Source organism: Aquila chrysaetos, chromosome 6, assembly GCF_900496995.4.
Source record: "Aquila chrysaetos chrysaetos chromosome 6, bAquChr1.4, whole genome shotgun sequence".
NCBI lineage: Eukaryota > Metazoa > Chordata > Aves > Accipitriformes > Accipitridae > Aquila > Aquila chrysaetos.
This window is the reverse complement of record NC_044009.1, coordinates 45286299-45312864: the sequence shown is the minus strand read 5'-3', so window position 1 is coordinate 45312864 and position 26566 is coordinate 45286299. Positions and strand designations below refer to the sequence as shown.

Sequence of the window (26566 nt, the reverse complement as noted above, 5' to 3'; positions counted from 1 at the left end):
TTCATTACAAGTTTTCATATTAGACATTGGCACACAGCAGTTGCAGGTAAACCCATGGCTCTTCCCAGTGGATTTGTGTAGGTGAAGATGGCTCAGACAGGAATCCTCCCTGCCTTACACCCTCCCAAGTCCTCAGCTAAAATGCCATTTGTTTCATGCACACTCTTGCTTCTCCACATTGTGATTTATATTTGGCAGGATGTCTTTATGCCTATGCTTATCATTTTTCTAAGAAACTTGGTCTAAAACTTAAGATTCATCTATTTGCTACCTGCATTGTCAGTAACATCATATTGCATTTTTGCATATTTTAGATATGGCACAGCAAGTATCCCCTTGTTTTTGTGTAAAAATCTGCTTCTTGCTACAGCTGTGCAGCAACATTGATTATATCAGTAAACAGAATTCAGCTGTAGGTAATCCAGAAAACTCAGAAAAGCCTATGAGGAAAACACTTTTTCTAATTTTTCTATTCAGCATTGAGATAAATGTCTATCAGCCCCAAGAGATTTTTAATTATTAAAGACACTGAAAGTTCAGCTGCATGAAGGAAGGTCAACATCTAGTTCTGGTTAACTCCAAGAATCAGGGATGATAAACAGATAAGTTAATTGTCTTTTTACTGCTTATATAATTTCTTACACTGGAGTTCAGGAATGCAATAGATAGATGGATACTACAGTAGCTCCCCCTGCTGATGAAACAATCTTCTTGTATATTTTATAATTCATGTATTAGCAAGTAAAAATCACCTGCAGCCATGAAAATGGATTAAAACTTGGTATTTTACTACTTAAATTACCAGACCAATCTGAGAACAAATTATAACCTTTTGGCATCCTAGCTGACTTCCGGTAAAACGAGACATCCTGAGACTCACTTTTAAGGGCAGAAGAGGGGAATTAAGTGGGTCAGTTGAAGACCTTTTTACCACTATGCTATTCTCCCGCAGCAGCCCACCCTTAGTGACCATTCGTTTTTTCTTGATAGTATAAAATACATTAAGCATTAACCCCAACCAAATACTAATTCCTGTTAAGAAAATAAGATTTATAATTTTTATTGTTTACTTACATATAATAAATATAATACAGAACAAAAACATCACACCCATTGATTGTATTACACAGGCTGTTCATCAGAATACATTACATTTTCTTTTCATTAGCCCTTTTATAGGGTTTTGGTATTGGATCTTAAGAATTTCAGTTTATAAACCTATCAACACAAGAACAATCCTCCAATTTTCACCTTTACGCATGTTTCAAATTTTCATATATATATACTTTGTTAAAAATATATAAGCATTGTTCAATATTTGCAATACAGGCCTTTAATTTCCATTCATTAAATCTCTATTAATATAGAGAATTTCAAAATAATTAATAGTTTAAATTTGATTTTAATTAAAAATACTTATTCTATATTTCTCATTCAAGTGATCCCCCTCAGAAAATGAAGTGACAGGACAAAGACACTCCAGGCAAAAGCCAATGTTCACTTTTAAAAAACAAAGGGTAAAAGTTCTGGTCCTTGCTTCACCTGTATAATTCTGGAATAATGGAGACATGAATTTGGTATAAAGAGGGAAGGAAGAAACTAGAAGCCAGAGTTTCTGAAGAGACATGCATCTTCATTTCAGATTTACTACTGCCATCCTGCTGTTTTCTTGGCTTAAAATCACTGCATCAAGCCATAATTATATGTTTTTCTCTGCATGAATATACTTATCATTAAATGGAAATTAGATAAAAATGCTACATTTCTTTTTTATCAAAAATAGATCAAGGTTTAACACACTCTGAAATCAGGTATTTAAGTGCAAATGCAATACACATCACCAATCCACGTTCTGGTCTCACTAAGGAAAATGGTTAAGATTATACATAAAGATGTTTCATAGAGGATATACCTGGAACTAGCTGTGCACTCAGAACATCTGAATTATCAGCAAACCGTACAGACTTCATGCAAACAACAGTTTTCTTCACTTGAAAGTTCTTCAGTTAAAGCAGCTTCTGCTTTAAAAGTGTTATTCAGAATTCACTGAAATTTAGTACAAAATGTAATGCCAAAAAGACCATCAAAACTACTAACTATTGGTTTTGTGCATCTTTTAATGCACACAAGCTTTAGAAGTTTCAAAAATCAATCTGTATAAACTAAGAAAAAATTTCATAAACCATTTTGTTTTACTAATACCCACTCCAAAGAGAACTTACACAAATTTTAAATCATTACAAGGACCCCTTCAGCTGTACAATGCTGAAGTTGTATCACATACATTATACTTCTCTAATTCCATTCAGATAACACCAACTTGAACAAATGGCTAAGCTTTCAATATAGCTTTGTGTATATATCCTCTCATGATTTTCAATTAATAGAGCATTTATTTGTAACTGGATTGTATGTGGGACTTTTTAACACTTCACAAAAAAAGCCCCTAAAAACCCCAAAACACAGAGAAGAAAACTCCTTAGTATGTAGTCTCCAAATATAATTTTTTCCCATTTTTTTTTTCTTACAATCACAGGGCTTAATTTAAGCATTCAGCTTCAATATGAAATGATTATTTAAAATACCTACATTCTATATTGAATCAAGATCAACCAGAGAGAGATCAATCCAATACACCATTGCCTAAGCAATTCCTATGTATAATTGGGCTATGTAAGAAATTACCCTGATGATTTTACAGCTGATCCTATATGCTGCCCAGTAAGATTGTTTATTTTCAATTAAGATTAAGTTTTATTTTTTAATTTTTTTTTCTTCTCCAATAGGAAAGGGATACTGTTTGGCTGGAAAGCTCCTGCTGTTCCCCTAGCTAGAGGAAGAAGGTGGTGATTCTAAAAATATTTTAGAAATTACTCATTCTGGTAGAGAAACTAGTTTAATTGGCATGCAAAAGGTCCGATTTTAGGTAAAAGAGAAGCATCACTTATAACACAGACAACTGGGCTGGCAACATCAGTAATATATTGAAGGATATCTCTAATGAAAACACAGTAATTTGCATATTATAAAATTAGTTCTATGCTAAATGGCTAATTCCCCTCAGCTTGATAAATGTGGGGTTTTGTTTGGTTTTGGTTGGTTGGTTTTTTTAAAAAACTGTTGAAAAACTTCAGGAACATATGTAAAGAACTATAGAAACACCCCTGAATTATTATTTCTGAGGCCGTTCCGGTATCCAGTCCTATTTCTTCTGTGGAACATACACAAAATTTGTGCACCTTCCCTGACAAAACAGTCAAAAGTTCATTAAAAAATAAAAATAAAATTGGATGCAACTTTATGAACTGAGATGCACTTAAAGAACTCTGCACTTGTAGAACTAAACAGCAGCTTTCTACAAAAATCCTCAGAGAAAAGTCTTTTATACTTTTAAAAAGTAGGAACTGAAAACTACATGAAATTCTGGATGTGTTCCACATCACAGTAGGCATTCCAGAAAAAGTCTGGTTAACTACTAATACCAGATGTAATGATGCAAAACTTTACCTTGGAGGAGAGTGAGAACACAGATAACTAAGCGGTCACATTTATATATTAGATTTATGTTAGATTTCTAACAATACAGAGAACTGGGACAGTCAAAATACAATTAATAGTAGCTTACCTAGAGAGGAAATGCCCTGTTGCATTCTTTGCAAAGTGAATGTAAATGGAAATGTCAAATCAGAAATCATCAAGAGGAAGTTGATCCTCAAGGCTATGATGACTATGATCACATATTCTCACTATTGACAAAAAATTCTCCTACAAGTATACAACTAAGTGAAGTGGTTAACGTTTCTTATACTGCCGATTTTAAAGGAAATTCATGTAGCAAGACAAATTCACCTTCTAAATAATTAAGCTGCGTGCTGGCTATAGGGAAATATTTTTGTGACTAGTTACAGTAGTATGTTTACCATTTTTACCAGCACTAAAATCCCTCAAATTTATATTACTGAAGTCTTAAAGCAAACCACTTCAAATGTATGCTGCAGACAGAAATACTGCAAAGGCATAAAGGTCAACCTGACTGTGGAGTTTATTTTCAATAAAGTTTTACTTTATTAATGCTGTCTATGACTCCCATGGGCTTTGGATCAAATCCCAGTCTAGCCAAAGTAACTTTACTGGAAGAACAAACAAAAATCCCCAAAGTGAACAGACTTTGTAAAAATTTAATTATATAAATGAATATATATATATATATATATGTTAGAAGATTTATACCGGTACTCTACCCCAGAATCAGATTATGTATTACTATAGCATTGCCTAACCCTGAAATTTAATGTCACTGTCATGCCGTAAGTGCAGCTTCAAAATCAGCAGTGCAGCTATTAATTTATATAGTGCACAGTACAATAAAGTAGAAAAAAACATACATAACTTGCAGCATCAGTTTAGAATGGATGTTTGTCCAAAAAGTAAAAAAGTGTTGGGCAGAGTGTATTTTACTGACACCTTTAAATGCTGTTAACGTTCTCATCATGATTTACCTGACAAGCCTAAGGAAGTTCAACATGAAAGTTACGTGATGTGAAATGTTTGAAGTGAAACCTGAAAATATTTGTAACAATTTTAAATGCAGGAATTAGTTATCTGCTCTCACAATACATGGTATCATCCGTATTTCCCTGAGAAATCATGCCTTGCAATAATCATGTAAAACAAAATACAGCGTTAATGCAATCCTGGATTAGATAGGAAAAAAAATAATCATGCATACAACTGTTTGTGAGCCAACACTTAAATGCTACTGCAGTTATAACTATTAAATTGCAGACACTACATAAGACATAACAGAAATTGTAACTAACTCAAAACTTAACCCAAATAAAGAAAACTGATTAAAAGTACCATCCTATAGTTAGCCATATAACTCAACGTTGTGATATTAACATTAGTTTCTGTTTCTTGATTTTTGAGTATGCCACTTCTTCATTTACAAACATACAAACACTCTGCCTCACCGAAGCCTATTTTCATAAGAAATACGAAAGTGTGTCTATAAACTCAACCTATGTCTAAAATTTAACTTGTTTTCCCCCTCCTCTGATAGCTTGGTTTAGCTCAGTAACTTCATTTCCCTAAGACAGGAGGATCTTTTAGTAGGCAGTAGGAATGATAACATTCAACACAGAGAGAGATGGAACCAAGAATTACAAAGAAATCGTTTTGCCACCTTATTTAAAGCAATCATAGTTGTGAATAACAGTACCTAGGCACAATGGGGATTGTGAAAGAGAATGACAATTACAACACCACACACCAAGAAAAGTAATTTGCAGACTCTCCTATTTTTGCTAGTACATTACAAGGAGGTATGCAATGCGTATACCAGCATACCAGGTCAAGTATCACATGGAGCACCATGGTTTGTCATTCCTACAATACCATTACTTAACACTGTATTTCTGCAAAATACTTTAGCATTTGCAACACCACAGTGAGATAACCAAGCAGTGCCTTAGCTTCTGAGTTTCAGTGTGCGGTCCGCTTTAGCCCAACGCCATGACAAGCCAAATCAGTCACATACTACAGCCCCCACCCCCTTACATGCATTTCCACAGGCAAAAAGCCAACAAGCAAGATGCAGTGCACACTGGGCAACAGAAACATTGGGCCCTCAGTGTCTTCAGTGGCATTCATGTACCCCATGCTTTCTAAGTAATTGTTGAGTACTGATGTTGCATGTATTTCAGTCCTTTGCTGAATCAGTGTCACATCTACGGCAGCCCCTCATAGTGAACACATTTTCACCACAACTGAAACCTAACAGAAAAGTAGCCAGAAAAACTGAAATCCTTTTTTCCCTTTGTTCTGGAGTACAGTACACAGGACATCAAACTACGCAAGACTCACCAAAACCCTGAAAGCGAAGGCATGCTACGTGGCATTTGGCAAATTATCATAATTTCCTCCACATATAAAACCCAAACAGCTCCAAAACCTCAATCACACACAGAAGAAATTGTTGGTTGTCTCATAGGATTACAGTAATTAGTTCAACTGTTTGAGAGAGCAACACATGTAGTATTCATTTTCCATTTTGAAGGCATGGGAAATCACTGTTCCTTAAGCATCTAATGACATTCAAAGAAACGCTTGAGATAAAAATTCCGTTATTTTTTTCAAAGTGTATGTGCTTCCTACAAGAAATAAATCGAAATAAAGGCATTCCTAAATTGAAACAGTAAGAGCAATGACAATTTATGCTAGCACACAGAGGTAAAGCATTTATGAGAGAGCTCCTTCACATTCCAGTTGTGTCATGAGGAAGAAAAACCCAGCATGTCTCCATTACGTCAGAGGTACCTGAGAATCAAAGCTAAATCTCTTGTGCATTTACCAAGCACCCATTAGAGAGCTACACAATTTACATTTCAAATTAGATAATATATTTATAAAACATTATTGTACTAAAAAATCACATGACTTCATAGAAAAAGCTCATCACATTCTATTAAATGCAGGAACAATGTTACATGTCATAGCTTCTGTAATTAAAACGGTAACACATTTCTTGTAACTACAGAGGCAGCACTGTTTAAAAATCCTTTCAGGAAGGACAGTTTGCTTATTCTTTAATGAACTGTAATTTAATGCAAAAAGACTGCTCAAGCTACCTAGTGTCATGAGACTAAAATATTTAGTATTTAAAAAAAAAAAAATTAACACATTTTTTTAAAAACAAAAACAGTGGGAAGGCCCTAACTTTGAGTTTACCGAACAAAAACATTGTTCAACATTCCTGGGGTCAGAGACAGAAGAATATTCCCCTAGTACCTGGGGACTATGATGATCTTTCGCTTCAAGCCATGAACATAAGGGCAAATATGAATAGCAATTGCCTATTATACATTACAGCTCCAATTCTATCAGTATGACCAATTTCAAAAGACAGTATTAGAATATTTCACTAAAAATACTGTAATTGCCCATCCGAAAGCATACTCAGTATTCCCAGGCTTAGTTTGCTGGTGCCACAAGTCTCAGCTGATTCAAATTTCTAGTTAATGCCTGGTATTATATATTCGGTATGATTTCATTGAAACATATCATTAATTGAAAACAGACATTAGCTTTTTATTGCCAGTAGGCCTTAACATTACTTCTTGGAAAAAAAGTTGAAGCTAACATCCTCTAATTTGTCATAATTTAGAAGAAAAAAAAAAAAATCCTTAAAAACCAACTAAGGAAACTCCACTTCCCAAAAAATCCCTGAAAGTTCTACCGAAGTCAAATGTAAAATTAGTTCTACATACTGGATTTTTAACCCCTCTACTTGTGGGGTTTGGGAATTGAAATGTGAAGTTTCTCAAAATGCCTACATTAATTTAATAAACTTTTTGTTTGTTTTGGTTTTGTGGTGGGTTTGGTTTTTTTTAATTCCTATTTCAGGTGTCCAAAGAAGGACTTACTATCTCATCTCAGAGAGATGCCTCAGATCACTGAAACTTGTAGTGTAATCCAGTATTAAAAACTGGAAGGAAAAATTTGAGAAAGGTGCAATATTTGACCAGAATAGCCCCCAGGTTCATTTTTTTTTTCCTTCTCTACTTACAGATTTTTACATGAAATTCTAGCTGCTGGCTAATCAATCCTTCTAAATGTATAGCTAAGCACGTTGCTTTCCTGCATTCCCTCTCATCTAACAGCTGTATCACCAAACTACCAAAATTTCTTTTGGAAGGATCATTACTGAGTGTCAAAACATGAAAAGGCATTTGTGTTATGTCATCCTTCTGTATTTTTGTGGAAGGATTATTATTAATAAACTTGTTATGTGGAAGAGAATACTGTTGGCCGAAAATCCATCCTACATTCATTATTTAAAAAAAAAATCCATCAAAACCCAAAATTAACTTTAATATAAGTGTCTTATAAGCTAGAAGTTGGAAAATGGCACTGACTAATTTCAAATATTCCTGAATATAATTATTCATGACTTTTCAGAATCACATAGGACAGAAGCACTGCACTGGAAGGAAGATACAAGTTATACAGAAAATGATCAATTTTAGGATAAATTTATTAATGCAACTGGAAAAAAAAAATCAATGCAAACACCTTTATCTTTCAGACTGTTTAGCAGATTACTGTAGTGCCAACCCATTGACTGAAAACTTTCTCAATTAATTTGATCTCTTTTATAACTTGGCAGCTATACATGTGAAAATTTTCAAATTTAGTTTTCCATGTGAGATAACTGGGAATAAGAATGGGTTACAGAATCAGTCTGTTTAAAACAAATATTGATTTTGAGAATGTATACCCAAATGTACTGTAATTAGAAATATTTTGCCATTCACTAAAATTTTAAACATTCCAGATTGTTAGGTAACAAAAGATTTTTAAACATCGGCACCCATTACAAGGCTTCTCAAAACGGCATAAGACAATATATATGTAGTGTTCCAGGACCATACAAAGATCCTGCCTCAATAATTACAAGAATGTACTTAATAAATTATTTTTCAATTTTCTTCTATTAATATGCAAATAGTTTATACAACATAAAAAAGTTAACTTGTACCTATTACAGGTAACACATCTATTTAGCTTTTCATCTGAAAGCCTGTAAGACTTGATGACCTGCAAACTTATTTACATAACTCATTTGAAAGTATTTTTTAAAAATAATATTTTCCAGCATTTAACAAAATTGTGAGTTCAAAAAAGAAAGAAATCACTTAACAGCATTTGTTTTGTTGATTTTGTCAAGTAACTTCACAAGCTCAGTGTTATAAGGCAGGTTGGTTGCTCAGATGGGCTAAGACTCCCTATGGTGATAGGCATGTAGTAAATTTGTTCATTTATAAAACCAGATGAAAGCAAGAAAGAGGAAAAGTTTAGAGTTTCAAAAGAACTGAAACTTCTTATTTTTACTACAAATTCAGAATAGGCACTGAAACATGATTCCTTAGGGACTCTTCCAGAAGATTGTCTCTTCGCTGGGCATTATTCCATTTTTAAACTAAGAAAAAAAAAAAAATTATCAGGGCTACATAATTAAAGATTACAAAAAAGGAATCGCCATATGTATTGCTTCCATCTTATTAATAAAGGAAATAACTTGTGTCTGTTAAGCTTAAGACAACACAATTACTGTTTTGCTTAGAATATTTTTAATTTCATTATTAGATCGAGGCAACATTGGAAAATAAAAATATACTTCTCATCATGTAATTCTGCATGCATTATTTGAAAACTAAGCCCTGAAGCATAGGGCTAAGAGAGTCCTAAACTATGTCTATCTTTATGCTCCAAGACAGTATCAATAAATCATGTAATCTTCCTGTTAGATGTTTGTGTAACCTCCTCTTAGAGAGGGATATTTTGCAAACAGCCTAGCTATTCTACTCTAGTTTCCCTATCCTTACCACGAGAAATATTTTCCCTAATATTTAATGCAACTTAATAATGTAATTCTTGTCAACCACAAACACAAGGACTCCTTCCCATTTTCTAGATCCATAATAATAAAGTCTGGTCATGTCCTCTACTTCTTTAAATGGTCGATGTTTTTCATGAACTGCAGTAGCCCAAACTAAGACTTCAGCAGCATTAAAAAGAGTGAAATAATTACTTCAGATCTCTTCCACACATATCATACATACCAAGAAGTTGTATGCCTCTTCTGGTTTATTGACTTATGCCCAATTTTTGATGAACGTTGTAATAGTCTTAAGTAAAAAACTACTCTACATTTCAAAACCACTGACCAAGAACTGTATCAAGGTGAGAATAATGCTTGGTAATGAATAATAATAATTTTGAAGATACCCTTCAAAACTCTACCCATCAATACAGAACAAGATTAATTGTATGCTCTGTAAAAATGTGTGCTTATACAACCACAAATGCCATCACGAAAACCAATCCTTACTTTTCTCTGTATTGTTTGAAGTTTATTAAGCATACCTTTTGCCTACGAACAGCAACTGTCTCCATCTTGTGAAACACTATGCATAGGAATGAGACTTTCACACTGCTCACTTTCTTCTGGCATTCTTAAAAGAAACAAATTTATTTATTTAAAGTTATACAGTAATACTAAATTGGTTGTTATGAAGCCAACATAAGCACTAAGTATGCTAGTTGTTTGAACTGCAGCCATTAAAAACATACAAAGACCCCTTAACTTCATAAAGTATACTCCAGTTTGCACAATTTTCACTGCATGTTCTGGGTACAGCAACTATCACAGAGGCATTAAGGGAAGGAAAAGAGAACTGTGACAGTCACTAAGAAACTTTTTTTAAAAGGTAAACAGACTTCACATCTTTCCATTTTCTGAGCATTACATAGGTTAATAAATGGATTGGCAACTACTACTATTAAGAAATTAGTACACCTGAATATAAAATTTGATTAGAATAAACACAGTATGAGTACTGTGGCTTATAATAGAGTATAGGATATTGGAAAGGCTAAAGAAGAGACAGGATAAAACTTTGTGACTGCCCTACCTCTGAATTCGATGTTTTCTACAAATAAAGGCAAAAATTCTTCTGATTCCCACCATCACTGGATCCCAGTTGTTATAGTGACATAAGAGAGTTGCAATGAAAAAAGAAAAAAATACAGGGACTGCCCCTGCAAAAAATAACCAGGAAAACTGCACCTGGAATTAAAACAGAAGCATCATTCACTCAAGAGACAAAAAAAAAAAAATTGGCATACTGTATATTTGTAACAATTATTTTAAGTTTGAGATGAAGTTTCAGTTCTTTTAAATTGGGTGAAATATTACAAATATTTTTGTAAGTTATATGGTACAATTTCTATAGCCACTGCTACTTCTAATAAATGAATAACCTTTCTTCACTGTTCCCTTCTTTACAATGGCACATACTGATTGCGCGGTGGTGTGGATGAAGACTGCTATTTCCAAATAGTCTCATTTTCAGGTTTTAGATGTCTGACTGCTACCAGTGAGAAAGTCCCCTAGACACTTCAAAAATTCCTAGTAAAAGATCTCACCTGAAAGATTTGTGCACCTGTTTATTCACTATGAATATACTGTCACTGAATGGCAACTGCTGAAATCAATGCAAACAGAAAGACTATGCTACAGGGAATTTGCAATAATTCTCTTTTCCATTTAAAGAAAAGACAGGGTGCATTATTTGCTCAATTTAAACTAAATTCTACTTGCATCTGTACTACTACTTGTATCTATCTACTACTACCCTCAGAAGCGATCATCTGAGGCTGTTTAAAACTTAAAATTACAGAAGGTTAGAGAAACCAAGGGTGCAAGAACAACAACTGGACTCCGAACTGCCTGCAAGGCTAACAGAGCCATGGACCGTGAGCGCGGCTCCCCCTTGTGGAGAAAACTCCCAAAGTTCAAGACTTGGGAGAAAAAAGGTAGTTCTGGTACCTAGCACTGAGGTTCACTCTCAAAAATCTAATAAAATGCAAATGTTAGAGCCTTATGTAATCCTTACTGATTTCTAACGGAAATTCATAAACACCTAAGTTACCAAAAGGATTATTTCACTAGTGTTAAAAATTTGGTTGTAATTTCTTAAGAATCAGATTTATGTCAGATTATTACAGAATAATAAAGACTCAGGAAGCCAGTAATTACACATATTGTGCAGTTAACATACCATTTGACAGTCATATGAAGACTGCATATAGTCATATTTTAATATTTACATTATTAGCCATGCCAGTGGCATTGTTATGTAGGTTCCTTTTAAGAAAACTGAAATGTGGTGTAAAGACAAGGCTGGCCAGAAGCACCAACTGGAAAGCTTGAAGTTGGAAGCTTAAATTTCTATCAGCCTAACTTGGACACCTGAGGCTTCCGTGAGCGTAGGGCTTGGCTTAGGATATTTTGATGTTTGTATTACAGAGACATACTTGCACAAATCATAGAATCATAGAATGCCAGGTTGGAAGGGACCTCAAGGATCAGCTGGTCCAACCTTTCTCGGCAAAAGCACAGTCTAGACAAGATGGCCCAGCACCCCGTCCAGCTGAATCTTCAAAGTGTCCAATGTTGGGGAATCCACCACTTCCCTGGGGAGATTGTTCCAATGGCCGATTGTTCTCACTGTGAAAAATTTTCCTCTTGTGTCCCATCGGAATCTCCCCAGGAGTAACTTGTACCCATTAACCCTCATCTTTTCCATGTGACACCTTGTAAAAAGGGAGTATCCATCTTTTCAGCCACTCTTTAAATACTGGAACATGGTGATAGGGTCTCCCCTAAGCCTTCTTTTCTCAAGGCTGAACAAACCCAGTATTCTCAGACTTTCCTCATATGGCAGTTTACCCAGTGCACTGATCATCTTTGCGGCCCTTCTCTGGACCCTCTCCAGCCTGTCCACATCTTTTTTGCATAGCAGGGACCAAAACTGAACATGATATTCCAGGTGTGGCCTGACAAGTGCTGAGTAAAGTGGGATAATGACTTCTTTATCTCTGCTGGCGATGCCCTTGTTGATGCAAACCAGCATCCTGTTGGCTTTCTTTGCCACAGCAGCACACTGTTCACTCATATTGAGCTTGTCCACTAGGATCCCCATGTCACTTTCCAAAGAGCTGCTCCCCAGCCGGGTAGATCCCAGCACGTGCTGCACTCCTGGGTTATGTTTTCCAAGGTGCAAGACCTTATGCTTGTCCTTGTTGAACTTCATAAAGTTCTGGTTAGTCCACTCTTTCAGCCTATCCAGGTCTTCCTGCAGGGTGGCTCTCCCTTCTGAAGTGTCTGCTTCCCCATGCAATTTTGTATCATCAGCAAACTTCATCATAGTACACTTGATCCCATCATCCAGATCACTTATGAAGATATCGAACAGGGTTGGGCCCAATATCAATCCCTGGGGAACCCCACTTGTGACAGGTTGCCAGGTTGAAAAGGAGCTATTTACCACCACCCTCTGGGTGCAGCCTGTCAGCCCGCCCCCCACCCACCACACAGACCACTTATCAAGACTGTAACACATCAGTTTCTCTAGGAGGAGGCTGTGGGAAACGGTTATCGAAAGCCTTGGAGAAATCCAGGTAGGCAAGGTCCACTGCTCACCCCACCTCAACCAAGCAGGTTACTTTGTATACTTGTACAACCAACCTCAAAGTCTACAGGAGGTTGCCTTTAATTAGGGTCACTCATCCATGCTTCTAATACTAGCAATTTATTTTAAAAAAATGAGACATGTAACTTGCTCTTGTGTTACCAACACCAACTGCAAGTCATCCAACAGAACCTTAAAGATGTTTCTGCTTTTTCAAATGCCTCAATATTGCATGAGTACATGAAGAATAAATTAATTTTAAAGATCTGGACTCTGTGTTTACTCAGATTAAATAGCCTAGGGATGAAGTTGTTTACTGAGAATTAGAAAAGCATACTCCATTTTTCAAGGTATTCCAGAAGAAAGTTTAGATGAATCACTTCAGAAGACAACCTAAGCTTTTCATATATTGATAGATGTAACTATATATATACACATATCTAAAAATGTATTTGCACACACACACATAAAATATATATAGATGCACACATATACACATACAAAATTTTTATTTTTTGCTACCAGCATTAGCTCACATATAAACCTAATTCCACCTCTCTAAAGTGAATTTTTGGGGGAGAAATCTACAGATTTGTTTTCCTTGTTTACTTAATAGCTATCATTAGTTATTTACTTTCTTGTTACAATTTATGTCCCAAGTGTATATTGCAGATACTTTAAGAGCAACAGAAACACAGTTATCTTACCAATGAATGCTTTATTATTGTTGGAATCACTGCAAGGTTTTGCTGTATTTCCATGTTGAAATATTCAGCTAATACTAATATGAAACGTACTGTATCTCACATGTTCGTTACACAAGTATTTATTCAGGGTCTGACTCTCCTTTTATTTTCCAATTTGACTTCCCTTTTTTTATTTTTATCCTTTTATTTTTCCACTTTATTTTCCAAAATCCACACTGACGTTAAGTAAAAGTGAAACACAAGTTGTTTTTTTTCCCCATTTTGACATGCCTGCCAGCTAATTTCAGAAGTCAAAAGGTTCTCATTAAAATTTACACTTTGCTTGTGAAAACACTGAGCAGTAACTCCTGCAGCTTCTCCATACCACATGACTATATGCACTTTTAACATCAATGAAATACAGGTGTCACCAATTGTCAAAATGCACTGTCCTGGTTTCAGCTGGGATAGAGTTAACTGTCTTCCTAGTAGCTGGTACGGTGCTATGTTTTGAGTTCAGTATGAGAAGAATGTTGATAACACTGATGTTTTCAGTTGTTGCTAAGTAGTGTTTAGTCTAAAGTCAAGGATTTTTCAGCTTCTCATGCCCAGCCAGCGAGAAAGGTTGGGGGGCACAAGAAGTTGGCACAGGACACAGCCAGGGCACCTGACCCAAACTGGCCAACGGGGTATTCCAGACCATGGGACATCACATCTAGTATAGGAACTGGGGAGTGGGAGCGGGGGATCGCCGCTGGGGGACTAGCTGGGCGCCGGTCGGCGGGTGGTGAGCAATTGCACTGCGCATCATTTGTACATTCCAATCCTTTCATTATTGCTGTTGTCATTTTATTAGTGTTATCATTTTCATTATTAGTTTCTTCTTTTCTGTTCTATTAAACCGTTCTTATCTCAACCCACGGGTTTTGCTTCTTTTCCCGATTTTCTCCCCCATCCCACTGGGTGGGGGGGGAGTGAGTGAGCGGCTGCGTGGTGCTTAGTTGCTGGCTGGGGTTAAACCACAACATGCACACAAGCATGTGATGGGAAATGCTTATATTTTAGCCAAGTGACAAATACACCTGTGTCTACACTGAGAAGTGTCAAAAGGCATAGCCATAGTGGACTATGTGGGGATGCCCTGCCAAAAAAGAAGGGCATTATCACTGTAAGAAAAATTAAGCTTGCTTTAACAATAGATGCATTATAAAATCAGGTTGAAAACCATTTCAAAGAGTTAAACAGGTGGTTTAACTTTCAAATTAAAATTTTAGCAGTAGGGATTATTTCAATCCAAAATAAAGAACAGAAACAAGTGATCCTGCCTTCAGGAAATAGGAACAGTTATGTGACTTTGATTTAAAGGAAAAAAAAAAACCCAAACCCAAAAAAACAATAATTGCATGCTTGCAATATATGCTAAATAACCATTATTCACATGAAATTAAGAATCTGATATTCCTTGCCACTGATTAAATATTAAATTCAAATATTAAAAGTTAGAGTTGAAGTTCATAGATAATTAAATATTTAAAACTGAGAATTCTACCCCACCAGCATGAAAAGTATCTATACAGCTTGAAGAGTAATATAAACTAGCTTCATATAGTTCCTATTCTAAACTCGTATTATCAGATTCTTTTCTTTCTTTATATGCAAGGTTCTTCCACAGCTATCAGGGAAACCAGACTAACTTAAAGGAAGACAGTTAAATGGAAGTCTAACGTCCACATGAATCTAATAATGTACAATTAAGCCTTGTAGCTGCTACATTCCTTTGTGGTAAACCTGCAGATTTTTGGTTTTGTCACTAATTGAATATTTTCAAGACAGGCAGTCTGTAACAATTCTATAATTGTAAAGATAATAATTTAAGGTGTGCTGTACTTGCAGTTGTTGTTTAATTCTGGAAAGTGCCTGTTCAAGCTAAAGCATTTGACCAGGCATTGCTGATGACTTTGGGTACTTTTCATACAAGCTGCATCTTAATCAAATATATTTAAGTGTGCAAGTGCACACTTGCAAGTGCAAAATTACTGTAACTGTCAATATCAAGAGAGGATTAATTATGACACAGTTCAGCAATTATTGACAAGTGACAGAAGTAAAATACTCTTCATTGTATACATTGTTAAAAATAACACTGCCATTTAATCCAAAGAAATTCTGTTAATAATGCTCAAAACTTAGTAGTACATTACCTTTTGCATGCACATGTCAGCTATTATAGACAGAGGTATTGTAAGGCTTAGCGCAAGTGTGCCTATCAGTGATGAGGTAAGAAAGCAGCCCCTAAAAATAACAAATAATAATAATAATTAATAATAATAATTAATAATAATAATAAAGAGGGCTTATTTAGATGTTAAAAGACAACTAAAGTAATACATCAAACTGCAGAAGACATTTGATCAAGCTTAACCGTTAGTCATTGTTTGGTTTAATAAAAAACTGAGATACCCACAATCGGTCATAAATCTGTTTAAGAATTTTATGCAGTTTTACAGACTATTGAAGTCTTCTGGAGTGGGGTTTAATTCCCATACAAACCTTTTGAGATGACAGAAAATTCACTACATCCCATGTAGTGACTTCACCTAGAAAAATCCGCATTTTGTTTCCATTTTGAAATAGTTTAATACCAGCTTATAGCAATTAAATGTGTTTTGCCCCAGTCTGGTTAATTAAAAAAGAAAGGTTACCGATGTCTAGAAATCCTACCCAAAAAGAAAAGTATTTTTTACAAACAGACAATTCTTAAATTAACAGACTCTGCTTTTTAAACCTCACTCTAAAACACACCCTTGAAATCATTCTTTGGAGTCTCAGCAAGACTTCTCTGCATTCTACAAGTGGTCTCATCATATTTCCTAAGCAGGAACACAGTCGTTAGACTTCTCTAAATCATTGAGTCAGAGAAAGCCATTACAATTTATGTAAGTGGCAGAACAACGAAACTACATGCATGTCAGAGTAGTACTCATTAACAGCCATATTTAGTTTGCAAATGACTGATTCACTGAATTAAGTTTTTTTAAAAAATAGTAATAAGAGAACCGTAAAGTATATGTAGGACAGACCTAAGAGAACACATAAGCTCTTGAGATCTTTGGCATTTCAATATAAATATAAGGCTCTATAAATAAAACATGACTAGCCTGAGCCATTTTGATACCAAGTGAAGTGCATAACATCCAATATATGCAATTCCCATTCTGTGATCGACCAAGACAAAAGTTACCAAGCATAGTGAGGCTTGTTAGCAAATACTCCTCTATGAAATAGCCTATTCTGCCATATGAAGAAAAGAAATAAAAAGGGGTATCTACCCAATTCAAATCAGTAATGCCCACTACTGAGTCAGCCTCTTATTTCAAAGGCACCCAGAATTTATTTATTAACAAAAAGGCAATTCTCATCCTTGGCAAGTACTGAAAACGGTACCAGCTATGCCTTTTTGTGGAACTGCAATCAGTTCCACACACAACTAATTTTAAAGAAGCAAATATCTTATAGGTGCAATTTTTGCTAAGAATTCTGAAATTTGTTTATTACCTACTCAATCTTTATTCTGATTACTGTAAAAATTAAACAGATGCAGCATCACTGAAACTATATTAATGAAATGTGATTCACTGAAGATGATGCTATTTTAATTCACCTCACAGAAGTTTGTTAACACCTTTTAAACACAAAGATTTGAACACACATTTGGAAAACATTTTCTAGAACATGACTTCATGCATGTATTTCTCTAATTAAACTAGAAGAGTACTCCCAAACCAAGCCATTAGGTCCTCCCATAAGACTGACTTTCAGCCAAGCAAAAATGACCATCTTGGATATTTGTAATCACTTTCTGTTGTTCTGTGTCTTTAAAACAAAGAAAAACATATGCAGATGAGACAGGAACAGAAACGAAACAAAGCATTTTAGATACTCTGCATTTTTGCAAACTTCCTCCCCAGTATTCTAAATCCCCTTCTATACCATAAGAGAATACTTCTGTATCTCTGCACTGACTACTTCTGAATTAGAACCAATCTGTCCACCAGCACACCATAAATGAGTAAATGGTACAGAATCCAATGAAAACTTTTCAGCAGGTTTAAAAAAAAAAAAAAAAAAAAAAAAAATTAATTAAGAGTCACATCTACCACTACATTATTTAGTTGGCATTATGTGGAATAAACAAGTAGGTTAAATGATATTATTTACTTCCAAAGAAAGAGTTCTCTGGGTTTTGTTTTGGGGTTTTTTTTTGTTTATTATTTTGCCTATGCTGAAATTGCACTTAACCTTTTTACCAGCTGATACTGAACTGTAGTGTAATCTTACAAGATGGCATTAACATCACAAAACTATTCCACCAATAAACAAATTAAATTACAAAGGAACATATGCTGCAATGCATTTGTAACTAGGACTGGTCTAAGAGTTTGCCAATAAACAAAAAATGTCATGATTAAATTTCCTAAATAACTTTAAACTTGTCTGAAAACAAACAACAACAAAACCAAACCAAACCAAACAAATGAACAAAAAACACCAAAAAAATGTTTTCATGGAACTTCACCTAGATCTTTTGTTGTACTATTGTCACAGAACTTAGGTCCTAGGATTACAGACATCTCCATTTCAGAGTAGCTATCCCATGAGGTTTTCCAGTCTCTCTACCACAGAGTTGAGAGGCTGAACACCAAGGGTTCTCAGGCCCTAACTGCCTGAGAAACTCACTAACTGCCACACCTATTCAAAATATTGCACTAAAACTGACATCATTCACTGAGCAACTGTATGGCATTGGAAGCATGTCTCTTTTTGGAAACTCTTCCTCAGTGTTTCCAGAATAAAATAGGACTTCTCAACTTGTAGAATTTTCTGTTACACCCCTATTTTAACCTAATGCTGGCCCAGAAGAAACTCAGACTCCCTGAATTCTCTCAAGCTGGGAACCCTGACTTACCAAACAGTTCTCGAACAACACTGGCCTTCTAACAGCTACACAAAGGTTTAAGTCTGCTACAGCTTTTGAGCCATTCATGTAGAAGTCACATGTTCAATCCTCTGTTGCCAGACTATCATAAAATTAAATTACTAAACAAAAGCTAGGCTAATTTATGAATTGCTGTATCTTCATGATTAATGCATTCTGATGAGATATAGCTCGTTAAGTCTCTGAAGATTTAAACAAATGTCAACTATAGAATACTGGATTCTGACTCATATATATCCAACATGCACAAGGCCTTGGAAACTGAAGAACTGTTAATTACTACTGCAATTCTGTATCACAAAGTCTTTTCATCTCAAAATGTTAATTGTAGAATGAGCTAAGCACACAGTATCTTAATGAATATTACAAGATCACATCACCTGCTTTTTAAAGTTAGCTGTTGCTCTTAAACAGGACATTATGACGTGATGGATAACTTCCTCTAACTCAAACTGCATATGTGGACGGGGTGGGGGGGGGGTGGGGGGGAAAGGCAAAACCCCCTACCTGGACAATTTGACATCTCAACATTTGAGAACACAGGCAAGACAATTTATGTGAAATATATACAAAGCATGTAGTACATACCACAGCCAGAGGAACTCTGACAGAACTGTTCCGATAAGGCCATTAATGACAATGCACATCCATATCAGTTTATTGGGAAACTCAAATGCTTCAAACCCAGTATAGTGAAGCAGGAAAAACCCTGGCCACAGCAGCAACAGATTAAACAGCCCTACAAAACCTGAGTATAAAAACAGTATTAAGTAAATCACAATAAATATCCTTGAACATAACTAGAATCTCAGCTAAACTCTGCTATTTTGACAATATGCATAGATAAAAGCAGCAACAAAGCCATATTTTAAATCTTTCAGAGGAAAGGAATATAAGAAACTACCTGAAAGCCACAAACAATTACACCAGATATTTACAGGTTTGCAGGAAAAAAAAAAAAAAAAATATCCATTGAGTCAAAGGGGCTGTCTGCATTCGAATGTTAGTGTTATCTTTCACTGTTAAGACTGTAAACAGGAAACAATTCACACAACCAGTCTCTAAAGTACTCATAACCACGGGAACAATAGGCTTTCTCTACTTCCTTGGCTTTTCTGAGCCCCTTTACCACTCATACACAATTCAGTGCCTGAAAGAAAACAATTTAATCACACACTGAATTAAAACTGTCAATAGATTTATTTTTAGTCTTACCAAAGAACATTGGTATGTCAAGTTTATCTTCTCTATCTACTTTCCTTTTTATCATCACTATGTACACAGCATACAGCATTGCTCCTACAAGAGACCAAAGGGAACCTGTAAAGATGAAAAAAACACTCACTTAAGACATGCCAAACGTGTCATGCACACTAGGATCAACTCTCCTAAACATACACCTATTATAAAACTGTCAGAGCTAAATTGTTTATTACAGAATCCATTACTGTATGAAAATGCAAAAAGCTCAAAAATGTAAATAGTTTCCCAATTAAGCTATATACATGGGGGAAAAAAACCATCATAAATGTCCAGTTTCAGAAGTTGAAACTAAAAAGCCAGATTGTGAAATGTTACATGAGTAAGAAATATATAGCTTGCTAGATTACCTACTGAGTATTGTCAAAAGACCAAAAGATAGTACTCATCACTGCATATTCTAGGATTAAAAAAAATAAGTAAATACCTATTGTATCTTTTCCAGCAGATTTCTCAGATCCAGAAAGGTTAACAAGTACCACACCACCAATGCTAGCAAAAAAAGAAGAAATGCAAAACACTACTTGAACCCAAGAATGTTTTTACAAAGACAGAAAAAAAGGGGGAGAAAAATACAAAAATACAGTTCTATCTTTAGGTATCTTTAGTTAATCAAAACCCACTTTTGGAAAAGCCAAAAGGAGTTCTCTATTGCTAAGGCCTGATCCTAAGCTAAAAACAAACAAACAAACAAACCCCACTTTTAACTTCCCTGAACAATGCACAAGGCATTTAATGAAACAGGCCAACAACATTGAATGTCAAGTCTCTTCCTTTTTCCCATCTACACAAAAACAAAGAAACCGTAAGTAAATAACAAGAAAATAAGTTCACATATTTCCAACAGAAACCTGATTAATCTAATTTCCTACAGGAGCATGAGATTAGGTAATTGTTCATGATATGAAGTATTTTAAAAGACTTAATTCACTTGCTCAATTTATCTGTGAAACAAGGATTTTTGAAAAAGTGAAGTCTATCATATATTGTCACAGATACCATAGGTATAGTAGGTATAGTTGTCCTCTCACTGTATCAGGGAGTTTTTGAACAAATGTTCCATCCCGTTACCTTACCTTAAAATAACAGCTAATAATTTCGACAGGGTAAACCTATCTCCACTGTTACTGGGAAAGACTGCAGCTAAGATTAAAGTAAAAAGCCCTGCAAGAGAAATCAAGAAGAGTTTATACAGTCAAGTTTTGCTACTAGTTTGTTCAGAAAACTGCACAGACATTTCCTCCTTTATATTTCACATACTTGTTTTAACTACTTGATCTTAGCATCCCTAATATTAATCAGAAGTATTTTGAAACTATCACCTTGTGATGTGAATCCTCAGATGAGCAAATACATGCTCAACTTCGAGAAAGGCTAGCCATACTAACAAAATAAACTGCAATAAGCCTGAAAAGTCAGTGAAAAATCATGTAATTGTGCTTTTAAAACTGATTTTATAAAACAACAAAAGTTATTCCTCAAAACATGGACTGTCACATAGTTTATATACTTTAAAGCTCATATTACAGCCTTGCATAAAACCTGTAAAGCAAGTGATATGCATGATATTTAGGTGGTTTAAGTTCTTTACACCTAAAAGCATTTTTTAAAAAAATGGTACTTAGCAAGAAGACTTTACTCTGAATTTATCTATTTTGATAAAAAGTTATACCACCTTTCCTTCAAAAGCACTACACTCCCAATATATCTCTTTAATACACAGACATAACCGCAGAAGTACACACACAAACTTGAAAAGCAAAAAGCAGGGGAAGCATGAAGATAGCCTAAACCCCTGCAAATACATAATGAAATTTTTAAATGCATATATTCAGTGGCTTTAAGCCCTACTATTCCCCCCAAACCACAGGTGAATCATTACACAAGTCCATTGTAACAAAAAAGATTTTTATGTTATAAACAGCCTTATAATGCACACCTGGTGCTGTAAATAAAACTTACCAGAGGTTGATGACAAAATATTAACTATAGCAACTTGGGTATCTGACAGAGCTTCTTGGTAAGAGAAATTTGCCAAGAACCACTGGGGGAAAAGAAAAATAATGTTGTGATCATATGGATAGCAATGACAGAGTTTAAGTTTCTCAGTGCAATAAAATCCTACTTAAAGGAAAAAAAAACCCACCTATTTATCCAAAAATAAAATCAGAAGACTTTTACCTCAAATATATTCCTAACTTCCATTAAAGTGGCAGATATATTAAATGACAGGGAAAATTAGAACTGGCACAAACCAACCACATTCAACTACGTGTTTAATAATGAAATAACACTTCAGAACTTAAAAATAATTAAATAATTAAAATGACATTATAATAGCTATTCTATAGTAACTAAAGGTACTTTTAACTTGTTTTGCAAGTGCTTCAAGACCCTAACTGCACAAGGGCTGCAAAGAAATTTCACAGATAGAGATACATGGGACATTAGTCAGTCTAAGGAGGTTTTTTTAGAGTACCTAAAACTGGCACACATCTCCACCCTAAAAAACAAGCATCACTTACATTCAATACCTCAAAAATATTCTGGAAAGATTCATGTCTGTTAATTCCTCCATAAAGGAATCAAATGGCAAGTGTTTTATCATTTCTTGATTGAGATCTCATTAATAAGATCTCAGATATATCCTCAGGGAAGTTACCACTCTCTAAACTCTTAGGTGGAAGTATTCATACAGTCCAAGAAGAAATACATATACATGCCAGTAGTAGCATCATCCATGAAAAGCATAAACAGGACTTGTTTTGAACATCAGGACTCTAGCCTAAAAATCCGCATGTATATATATAAATACTCAAACACACAGAATTTTAAATCATTTTTAAAAAAGCTATTTTGTCCGTCCAAAAATCACTAATGAGTGCCTTATTATTCTCTTGCTGCTGTGTGCAGGTTCTTTATGTATACACACAGAAAATTACATCACTGTTTTCTGGCCCATGCATCAACAATACTAATACTAATACTAATTATTGTTGTTGTTGTTGTTATTATTATTATTAAACATTTAAAGAGCACTACTTCCCGAGGAAAAGCTGTGCTGGGTCCACATTACATATAACGTATTCGGCAGTACCAGTGAAGCTACTTCTGGAAAAGATATCACTGACCTGCTCTCTACTTTTTTACTGTCTCTCAAAAATCATGCTACCACTACATCTCTCTCCCTGTAGAACAGAGGCATGATGCAGAAACACCAGCAACCAACAAATTCATAAGTAAATCTTGCAGCCCTCAATGGAGCTGAAGGACAATCAACTATCTTCTCTCCATACTGCTGGAAGGCACAATGCCACGGTGAGGCATAAGATGGCACTCTGTGATGGCCCAGAAAGAAGTCATAGTGATATTTACCCATTTCATGCAGTCTCACTGCAGCTATTAACAGCCTGTATACATCTGATCCCAGATTTTGCTGTACCAAACATACCCAACACTGGACAACATGGCACAGAAGCATGGCGTATCTTACAACTGACATCACAGTTAACTACACACCCAGGATCTCTTTTTATTACCCTCCCTTTAAAAAGTTGCATCTTCACGTCCAGCACGAGGAAAGTTTTACTTCTTATAGTATATTTATAAAAAAAGGCATAAAGAATACAAGTCATCTCGATACTGTTTCACTATTATTATACAAGTTTTAATTGCATCTATACTTAAGTTTTCTGAAAGAATGGAGAACATACCACAAAGCAAAAGAAAAAGCTAATTTTTGCTACTTGAGTTGCAGTGAGTTTTCCTACAGTTTTTAATATTGATTCCTGCTCCTTAACCGTTGGATATGACATGCGAGACAACTTTGCTTCCAATGCATGGCTCGATGGGAGTTGTCGAATCTCCATAATATTACTGAACCTTACACGAGGCTTTTTGGGAGCTTAAGAAGAAAAGAGAAGAAAAGAAAGAAAGAAAGAAAAAAAAAGCTGCATGTTATCATGAAACTTTTCAAGCCAACACAATATGCAAATAAAACTATGATGATTATGATGTTCTAATACAGCATTGATTATAATACTTCACAAATAATAGGTTTTTATACAAATAGAAGACATGCCATTATTTTTATTTATTAAACTAGTATTTTGTTATTTGATAGGCCACTAACAAGACAAAGCACAATTACTGTTTTCAAGCAGTACAGTTGTCCACCCACAAAAACCTCACTGAAAAGCACCATCCCCTTCCGTGTCAAAAAAATCCACACAAGGCAACAACAAATTTTTAGGTAGGAATTAGTCTGTATTGATAAATATTACATGTAAGATTTTATTTAATTGTTTAATAGTCAAACCGCCAAAAACTGCACACAACTATACCTAACTGCAAGGACAGCGTTTAATTCAGAGGATGAGTGTCCAACAGACCTCAAAGCTTAGCAGAGATCATAAGGTCACTTACTCATTTGAAATCCACCCTCTAACTAATCTCACAAACCAGGATCAGATTTTTTATTATTTTATTTATGAGCCTAAGTCAATATGAAACAATACCTAAGTTCCTAAAAAAAGTGAAGGGAAAAGCTACAGCTCAAACAACCCTGAAGTGATTGGTGCATGTTATCACAGGACAGCAGAGCCTACCAAAGTGGTTCTTAACACGTGTCATCTAGAAATTAGCAGAGACTTTCCCTTTTATAAGCAGGGATTCTTTTGCTGAGGATCAGATAATTGGATTCTTTGACAGTCAACTTTTCTATAATGGTCTGGGACAGCTAGGCCTGTTTCAGCTACTATCACAAGATAGTGAGGCTTCAATAAAAATCAGAATGCACATAGACTTAAAATTCTTACTTTGACTGCTTTGCTCCTGCTCTAAAAAGGACAATAGCTTGTTTTTCCAGAGGCTGACTCACTGCTGCTGGTCATACAAGCCCAGAAGGAAAGAATCACAAGTACTGAACCCAGTTGGTCCCTTGAGATAAACATAGGCTGGATCTGTAGTGACCAAGAAAGGTAAACTGAACGATAGGCCTATGTTTTCTCCACTTGAAAGTAAATACATGAAACTGCAATTCATGCAATAAGAGATTTAAAGAAGGAAAAAAAAGAGAAAAAAAAAGGGGGTGGGGATAAAAGGCAAGTCCTGCAACATGACAGCAGTTATACCAACAAAGAGGAAAGTAATTCCTTCACGAAAGAACTAGTATTTCAGCATTCCAAAAGTCTTTACTCACTTTTCTCTGCATCACTATTATTACTGCCATTTTTTTCAGTTGGCAAATCGTGAAACTTTACAGGAACATATAAAGGTTCACTCTGAAATGAATCAGTATAAGTAAAAATATAGTTAAACAGGATATTTAAATTATAAGCAGTAGAATTAATTTAGCGAATTACAAAACTAAATAAAGAAAAGCTTGGTGAATATTAAAAGAATCAAACAAAGTGGTTTTGCACACAGTGGATAGGCTTGTCAAAAATGCTCATACATAATCTATATTTTATGTTAAACATATTGGTAAAATGCAGTACTCAAAAATAACTGTGTGCTTTTGTGTATATCCTCATGAACACAAAACTCATCCCCAGAAAATTCAAACCTACTGATCCAGAATTAAAAAATAACTCAACAAAATCACAGACATTTCATTAGATCTATAGCTTCTGTCCAAACGAAAAACTAGAAACATAAAATACAGAATATATATACAAAAATGAATACATACTCATTTTCCTCTCATGACCCTAAAAGCTTGTGAACTAGAACTAAAAGTCAAAAAACTTTGGGAAAGGAACTCCAATACATAAAGCACTTAGCAGAAGCTTTAATTGCTTAAAATACTTCTAACAAGACAAGTTTTCAGCTGCTTGTTTACATTAAATTAATAAACTGTAAGAGTGAAGTAATGAAAAAGATCTGGTAGCTGCATTTTCATTAGGCTCCTTGTTTAGGACCAGAATTTTTGTGGATGTTTAAATTAGTGCAAAATTGTCCAAGTTTAACAATGAATCCTGATTCTAGAGTCAGATGACCTTAATGAATTGAGCAGACTAAGAAGATTTTATTCTTAAATGTAGATAAATAAAGTTGGAAAAAACCCAAAGAATGAAATGAAGACTACTTCTGAAAAATCTCTCTTCAACTCCCTATTCAGTATAAAATACCCATATGGTACTTCATCAACAATCAGTTGCCTCCCCCTACTCTATTACAGAGATGGGGCAAACCTTCAAAGTTTTGTGTTTTGGATACATTTCTGCATGTGACCTCTGATTTAGGTATGCAGATTAAGCAGCAATCTGTGATCAACAGGGGCAAAACAAACTGCCATTTATGGATTATGAAAATCACTACAAAAAAGCCATCTGACAATGCAGCTTATCAGCAGAATACCAGTACTGATATTTGATTCAGTAAACAGTAGTTACTCCACCCACTGGAAGGAAGAAGGCAGTCCATTTCTCTGTCAAAATGCAATGCAGGATCACAGTACACAAGACACTCAACTAACTGAATGATTCCATTGTGGATTTTAGTCTTGAAAACTGTTTGGCTTTACCACTAGCTCTGCACATTTTGCTTTGGCAACTACTGAGCTGAATATGTAAAGGTTTCCTTTG

The 26566-nt window shown here is 35.1% G+C and overlaps 1 protein-coding gene across 6 annotated transcripts in view; it reads right to left on the bottom strand.

Moving 5' to 3' along the window:
* Positions 1-1044: 1044 nt before the first annotated feature.
* The window catches only part of SLC35F5 (solute carrier family 35 member F5), a 39329-nt gene continuing 13807 nt past the window's right edge, over positions 1045-26566 (bottom strand). For all 6 annotated transcript variants that reach the window (XM_030017368.2, XM_030017371.2, XM_030017372.2 and 3 more), the window contains 11 exons: positions 25180-25261; positions 23693-23883; positions 21942-22023; positions 21056-21143; positions 20407-20471; positions 19935-20039; positions 19308-19467; positions 15925-16015; positions 10476-10630; positions 9928-10016; positions 1045-8980 (listed from right to left, as the gene is read on the bottom strand). In XM_030017368.2, the coding sequence (XP_029873228.1) occupies positions 9935-10016; positions 10476-10630; positions 15925-16015; positions 19308-19467; positions 19935-20039; positions 20407-20471; positions 21056-21143; positions 21942-22023; positions 23693-23883; positions 25180-25261 (1101 nt within the window). In that variant the 3' untranslated portion in view covers positions 1045-8980; positions 9928-9934. The remainder of the gene's footprint in view (positions 8981-9927; positions 10017-10475; positions 10631-15924; positions 16016-19307; positions 19468-19934; positions 20040-20406; positions 20472-21055; positions 21144-21941; positions 22024-23692; positions 23884-25179; positions 25262-26566) is intronic.